The sequence below is a fragment of the Sceloporus occidentalis genome, unplaced genomic scaffold (genome assembly GCF_023333645.1).
Source record: "Sceloporus occidentalis isolate IW3139 unplaced genomic scaffold, rSceOcc1.0.p SCAF_1, whole genome shotgun sequence".
Classification (NCBI taxonomy): Eukaryota; Metazoa; Chordata; class Lepidosauria; order Squamata; family Phrynosomatidae; genus Sceloporus; species Sceloporus occidentalis.
The window spans coordinates 26,274,956-26,282,668 of record NW_028316981.1 but is presented as its reverse complement, the minus strand read 5'-3'; the positions used below and the strand labels follow the sequence as shown (position 1 = coordinate 26,282,668).

Here is a 7,713-nt window from a genome sequence, read left to right as displayed (position 1 = left end):
TTACCATTGGTCCAACCCAACATGGCCAATGGTAAGAGACAGTGAGAGTTGTACTCAAAAACATCTGGAGGGTCTGAGGCACCCCATACGTATACTGTGGGCCATACAACTCCATGCAATGTATGGAAATTCTTCCAAGTCAGTAGTTGCCATAACTGTGTCCCAGGTAAGCACCAATGAAATGAAAATAACTTTTACATGATTATAAAATCCCTTGTGCAAGCCCAAGTAATTTCCATGGAGCCCACATAAGAACCTATATCTGGAAATCAAAGCAAAACAACTATCATACATCACTTCATGTCATTAAATGTGAACTTTTATCCTGAATATTACATATTCAGTGGCTAGTCTCCATTCCCATCTGATCTCATTCCCACTCAAAGATACATTCACAAACACTGCACTTTTTCACTAAAGTTGAAAGTGGAAATTAAAATATTATCTCCTTTATTCCCTGAAAAGATAAACAAGAAGGAACAAAAATAAAATAAAATAAAAAAACATCATGCCTGGTAATAGCAATAAGGTTTTCTGTTAGCAGCATTACCACTATGGTAACTTTGGGTTCAGAAAGCAGGTTGCTCTGAACTCCTCTTGAACTCTCCCCTGGGAAGAGATTTGGCTCAAGATTCCTAATGGCAACACAGCAACACCCAAAGCCGGGTGTGAATAAGGCAAAAACGGTTATTACAGAAGTAGTCATTGCTTTAGCTTCTTTCATTTCATAATTCAGTTTCACTCCTCTGACGCAGTTCCATTCTTCATCTTGTTGTTCAGTTCCCACAGGGACACCACCCCACTGGTCTTCAGAGGCTTGGTGCAAGCCAGTTTAAGAACTTCATGGCAATTTCAAATCCAAGGAAACAGGCCTAGAAAAAGAGACACACAAAATAATGCACTGTGGAACATTTTGGCAGCATATTTTCTACAGCTGTATGTTTTCATGGATAGATTTCTCTTTTAATGATTCTTATTAAATAATTAAATTACAGTAACAGAAACAAATGATCTATAGCATTATTACAGGTTGAGTCTCCCTTATCCAGAAGTGTGAAATCCAAACTAGTTCAGAATAAAAAAAAATGTTCATGGGTGGCTGAGATAGTGACACCTTTGCTTTCTGATGATTCACTGTATAAAATATTTTTATTAAATTTATTATATATAAAATTGTCTTCAGGCTATGTGTGTAATGTATATATGAAACATAACTAGATTTCATGTTTAGACTTGGGTCCCATCTCCAAGGTACCTCTTTATGTATATGTAAATATTCAAAAATCTGGAAAAAAAATCTGAAACCAAAACACTTCTGATCCCAAGCATTTGGGATAATGGAGACTCAACCTGAATATATAAAAACTTTAGGAAATTAAGTTATATGATGAACAGCTACAACACTAGTCAAGTTACACAGAATGCATGCACAGAAAACAGTCTGGATGCAGAGCATTCTTATTTAGCCAAGCCTTTTGAATTTGAATTATGGAATTGTAGTGGGTGTGTAATGTGGTGTGCGGTATTTTTTTAAGTCTTTAAATAAATTAGATTGTAAATACGTTTTAAATGTTTTGTTATTTAATTCTCTTTTAACTTTTGTAATCAATGGATACCATTTTGGGAGCAAGGCAGGATACAAGTGCAAATAATTAGTAATACTGGTTTGAGTGCTGGACCATGACTGGAGTTCAAGGTTCGATTCCCAGCTCAGTCAAATGCTCTCAGCCTCAGGGTAAGGCAATGGCAAACCTCCACTGCACAGATCTTGCCAAGAAAACCCTGTGATAGAGCTGCTATAAATCAGAAACAACTTTAAATTCTATTGTAGAATCACAGAGTTGGAAGAGACCTCAAGAGCCATCTGAAAGCAAACAAATAATAATAATAATAATAATAATAATAATAATAGCAGCAGCAGCAGCAACAAGAATGTTTTTGCCTGGTGATAGAAGGACAGCAAGGAGTGGGACACCCTGGACTCCCTAGGAAGGGACTTGTAGAGCCTTGGGGCATGTTTGCTCCTGCCTGGTGCCCTCCCAGATGCAGGCAGCAGCTCTCACAAAAACCCTCTGAGGGCAGGGTGTGGAGCTGAGCAGCTAGAACTCACTGGGCCAGTCATGGAAGCAACCCTCCCTTTTAGAGTTTCACTGTGTGCTTTGCTTGTTTGCTTTTAATCATCTGCTTGGTCAGCTGCATGTTATTAAAGCAAGAGTGGTATTTCTCAATCCCATTCTTTCTTTCTTTCTCTTTGAATCAACATGAATGACTCCAAGAGGCAAAATCTTTTTCCTCACAGAAAGAGGGAAGAAGCAAAACCTGACCAAGATGGGACCTCACTAGGGCTGATGGTGGCCTTACTTTCCTTCTTTCATCAGCCTAGTACATAATGCTGCTCAGATGACACTACAACTGCAGTTTGACTGGACTGGAGACTATTAAATGCACTTTACTGAATTTCCCCCTAATCAAATATTTCAGTTCAGATACTTTTGTATACTGGGGAAAAATTGAGCTATATGGCATGTAAAGTTGACACAGCATACGTCTTTAGCTGTATCTATAAATGAAAGTCAGACCTAGTATATGGGCCATTAGAAATTTTACAAACACCGCTCCAATTTAAAACTCTTTCAGAAACACATATCTTGACAGGAAGAAAGTAACTCTCACAAAGAGACTGCATGATGAAGTTTTAAATCAACTGTCACCTTGATGGAATTTCCCTATAATTTTTCTAAGGAATGCATTGGAATCCAGTTTGTCAAGGCAAAAGATACTGAGCCACAGAAATCACATGCAGTCACATACCAGTAAATAAAAGAAGGCCTTCAACTCCTGTCACAAATGGTCTCTTCAGCACTTAGAATGCCAACTCAGGGAGCCGTTCAGTAGTTAACAAGATGGAATAATTTACAGTGGTACCCCGGGATACGAAAGCACCGGCTTACGAAATTCCCGGGTTACGAAAAAAAATAAATTAAAAAAACTGTTCCGCGTTACGAAAGTTTTTTCGGGTTACGAAAAAACTTTTGGTGCTTTTCGGCGCTATTTCGCACCAAAAAGCGGCTTTCGCTATTAGCGCCTATGGCAATTCGGCTTGCGAAAGTCTTCCGGGTTACGAAAAGGGCAGCGGAACGAATTAATTTCGTAACCCGGGGGACCACTGTACTTGTTTTTCTCCTTAGAAGCATCAGAGACTGCTAGAAATCTTACTAAATGATACAAACATCTACCTCAATCAAGTTTCCTTTGGGATGGTGTGGCAGAGCTGAAGGGTTCTCTTGCTTGGAGTCTCCCTGACAAGCCGTGTTTGAGGCCTATGAAGTGTCATCCTACCTCTGCAGCATATACATTATTTGTAATTATCAGAATATGTTCAACATGTACCTGCAAAATGTGTTCAAATAGCTAATTTATAAATTAATGTACTTGCTTTACTATTTAGCCAGTACACTGAACAAAATCTAACTACTTCCCAGAGCCAGGCTAAACATTCAGGTCTAACATCCCTTTCTCTGCAGCATACAGTTTGCTAAGTTTTCTTGTATGATCATTAATGGCTTGTTCCACTGATGAATAGCTGTTTTGGGAGCTTGTTGTGAGCTTAAAATTGAACTATAACTGTATCTAGACAAATAGATATGTCATTCTTGTTATAAGATCTGGTCTGGATGATGCAGAAGTAGGTTGATTTCCACAGGCTGCCAGTGGATGAAAGTGTTGCCAAGTGCCGCTGATGCCCATATTGTAGCTCTCTAAATCCAAGTAAAATCCACCATTCACTTACTGCATTGGCAGGAAAGGCTCTGATCATCACAGCAGTGAACCCCTTATACAGAGACATCACTCCTTCCTCTCGGATAAGCTCTCGCAAAACATCTCTGAAGCCATTGGGATACTTTCCCGGAGGAGCTGTTGAATTAAGGAAAAAGTAAGTTACACAGCTCAGAAAAGTCAATTTGTTTAGAATACAACATTCAGTAGACTGCAATATCTCCAGTAGGCAGCTCCTGACCCTCAGCCATCTCACACTCCTCAGCCACTCAGAGACCCTGAATAGGGAAGATAGCCTTCCTCATTCTCTCCCATTTTCCACTCCTACCCATTTGCATCCTTGCTCCAGATCATAACAGTGCTATAATACACCTAAACATTTAAAAAAAAAACTGTCAGTGGTAACAGTAGACATCTGAGTTATTTTAACAGTGTAGAATCATAGAATCATGACCACAAGGGCCATCCAATCCAACTGCCTGCCATGCAGAAAGTCACAATCAAAACACCCCCTGACAGATGGCCATCCAGCCTCTGTTTAAAAACCTCCAAAGAAGGAAACTCCAGCACACTCTGAGGGTGTGAGTTCCACTGTCAAACACTTCTTGTGGTTTTAAAGTAAGGTGAAAATGCTCCCCACATCCCCTAGTGTGTGTTTGGGGGCAAAAGAAGAAGAAAATAATTTAAATATTTTTGCAGGGGAGTGCAGTGCGGAGTGCGGTCCTTCAAGGTCTGGGGAGGGGTACTGCAGACCCCCAGCCTCCCCCAGCTGTTTACCCCTAGTATAAACCTAGTCTGTGCCCAGAGATTATAACAGCCTTTTATTTAACAATTTGCCTGGTCATGCTAAGTGACTAGGAATTCCACACGGCTGAATGAAAATGCTGGTGATAACAGAAAGCATTGGTTTGCTTCTTTTCCAACAGCTTGGCTGGGTCTGGGCCTGGGCAGAGAGGAAATCCCAGCATGGAAATAAAGAGAGCTAGCAGGACTGCTCCATGCCTCCCAACTTGATGGAAATCTCTTCTTTATTAGCCTGCCAAATGGTTAGAAACCTGGATTTTCATGCAGATTGAGGAAGATGGGTCTTCTCTCCTGCAGTCACTATGGAAACAAGTCACTGACCTCACACCAAACTACCGTGGGCCCTTGTTATCTGCTGGGGTTTAGTTTCAGGATCTGCTGTGGATATCAAAATCCATGTATTCTCAGGTCCAGTTATAGACAATGGCACAGTAAAATGCCATCCTATATAAAATGGCAAAATCAAGATTTGCTATTTGGAATTTATACTTTTTTTAATATTTTCAAGTCCTGGATGCTTGAATCCATGGATAAAGAATCTGTGGAGACAAAGGACCAACTGTAGTATAATTTTGTTGTGACAAACAAGCATAGGCAGGCACAAGGGCTGGTAAACCTTTCTGAACGTTTTCAAAAAGTTTGCCAAAATGGCAGGGTGGTAAAAATGTTGATCCGGCTTCACAAATGAGTTACAGAAAAGTTCTCACTCAAATCACCCCCCCCCCCCCAAACAGTCAGCTCAGTTGGATATAGCTATCAGAAACAATAAGGCCCGAACAGACAGGCCAAAATAAAGCTGCTTCGGGTCACATTGGAGGTATGCTGTTTAAATGACACACACATCTTAAGAGGCCAGAAGCTGCACCAGCTTAGGACTGGAGCGTGACTTTGGTGTGGCTTCTGGTCTCTTAGGACACATGCATCATTTAAACAGCATATCTCCAAAGTGACCCGAAGCAGCTTTATTTTGGCTTGTCTGTTCGGGCCCAAGAAAGTCAAATTGCACCTGAAAGACTAACAAGTTTTATATGGCATGAGCTCTCATGGACAGCCACCCAAAAATGTCCTATGCTAAATAAAATTTGTTAGTCTTTAAGATACTATAAGACTCTTTGAGGTTTTTGCTGCAACCAATTAATATGGCTGCCTCCCTGGAAATAATTATAAGAGTCAATTCAAGTAAAGTAATGGCCTAGAAAATCAACTTATTAAGGCAGATGCCTGACTGTGACATCTTACTGAATAAGAATATTTATTAACATATATTTGTTAAATCAGTGTAAAACTATTCACATATACGTGTATGGGTGGGTACATGCACAGAAAGAGAAATCCGCACACGTGGTTATGGTGATTTTTGTGTGTCTGTGAACAGTGCTATGATCTATGTTCACAAGTGGCTGAAGCATAAGAGCTTGATCTGAATTGGAAAATCCCTAAGATGCCAAGAAGGAAAGGCATAGGGAAAAAAATCACACAAGTAGAATAATAAGGGCCTTGAGACATTCAAAAGTAAAAGTATGCTTTCTGCTTCTGAAAGAGTTGATGCTTGATCTGTGTGGTGTTTGGTATTTAGAATCACCAGGAGAATTAAAGCCAGTAGATTAGCCCCTAATTTTGAGATGGCCATAAAGAAAACCAAGACCCTAATCAATAGAAGCTCATTGTCACCAGCTGATCATGGAGTACAAAGACATTGGTTGATCAGAGAAATCACTAACCTTGTTATACAAGGAATTCAATCTCCTTTTATTACTTTTGGCCAACGGCCATTGCAAAAATCAAAGTAATAATACAATACACACAAAATTTCCGTAAAAACAATATACAGCAAATTGTATTAAATAGCAAGGAGTTATACAACAACAAGATATAACAGAGGAGGAAGAATTTCAGTTCAGGGAAGCCAAAAGACATCAGCAATAGGCCATAAACAGAAGGCAACTTGCCCTTCACCTGTCTGCTAGTCTGGCTTGTCCCTAGGGTATGTATGCATGTGTAAGTATGCTTGATTCAGCATAGATCATAAAATAATATCTGCTAAGTGTGTTATAATAAAACAATAGTAGCAACTATCAACAGTCTATTAGGTGTTATTATTTTCCAATCTTTAAGAGTGCTTTTGAACCTGGTTTTTGCAGATCAGCCAGCCTGGGACCAGGACAACTTTGGGTGCATCTACACTGTAGAAATAATGCAGTTTGACACCACTTTAAATGCTGTAGCCCCATCCTATGGAATCCTCAGATCTGTAGTTTTATAAGATCTTTAGCCTTCCCTGCCAGAGTGCTGTTGATGCACAAAACTACAAATCCCAGGATTCTGTAGGATGCAGCCATGCCAGTTAAAGTGGTGCCAAACTGTATTATTTCTACAGTGTAGATGCACCCCTTAACACGCTACCCAGCTGTTTGCCAGGAGGCCGCTGACTATCTGACCAGCCAAGAAACTATTTACAAGCTTTATCCGATCTATCAGAATCAACTCCACATTTTCCTCAGAAAACACTTAACAGAAAACCTTGTGCAAGAAATCTGAGAAATGGGATTATACTTCACTTTGACTCCAATTCCCATGGTCACCAGAGTCACAACAGTAAACCTGGCAGTTAAAAGCAGGAGGGTTTGAAGATAACAAGAACTTGTTCTTCAATGGCAGAAGAAAGAAAGCTGAACAGCAGAGAAAGATGTGAATGTCTTAGCTGGTGCCAAATTAAACCTGAGACTGCCTTGGGCTCTTGCCTTGGTTGGAATGATACTCAGAGGAGCATCTAATAAACCATGAGCAAATGGGGCTTGAACAAAAGAATATTCTGTGCTCTCTTTCAACCAATATGATGAGACAACAGTACAATTTGGAAGTGTGGAGGAGACAAGCCTTGGGTAGTATTACTCACACTTCTGTGTTTTCTTTGATTAAATTAAGATATACAGTATTAGCAACCAGTGTTATGTAGTGGTTTGAGCTTTGGAGTAGGACTCTAGGAGACCAGGGTCTGAATTTCTACTTGGCTATGGAAGCCTGCTGAATGACCTTGGGCAAGGTACACTTTTTCAGCCTAAGAGAAATGCAATGAAAAATCTCCTCTGAACAAATCTTGCAAGAAAACCCTGTGATAGGATCACCTTAGGG

At 40.0% G+C, this 7,713-nt stretch overlaps 1 protein-coding gene across 1 annotated transcript in view; it reads right to left on the bottom strand.

Annotated features, from left to right (window-relative positions):
- Positions 1-427: 427 nt before the first annotated feature.
- Positions 428-7,713, bottom strand: part of LOC149321261 (mitochondrial carnitine/acylcarnitine carrier protein-like) — a 30,280-nt gene continuing 22,994 nt past the window's right edge. Inside the window, exons 8-9 of the mRNA XM_089518495.1 lie at positions 3,791-3,915; positions 428-872 (exon numbers count right to left, since the gene is read on the bottom strand). Coding sequence (XP_089374621.1) covers positions 810-872; positions 3,791-3,915 — 188 coding nt within the window. The 3' untranslated portion in view covers positions 428-809. The remainder of the gene's footprint in view (positions 873-3,790; positions 3,916-7,713) is intronic.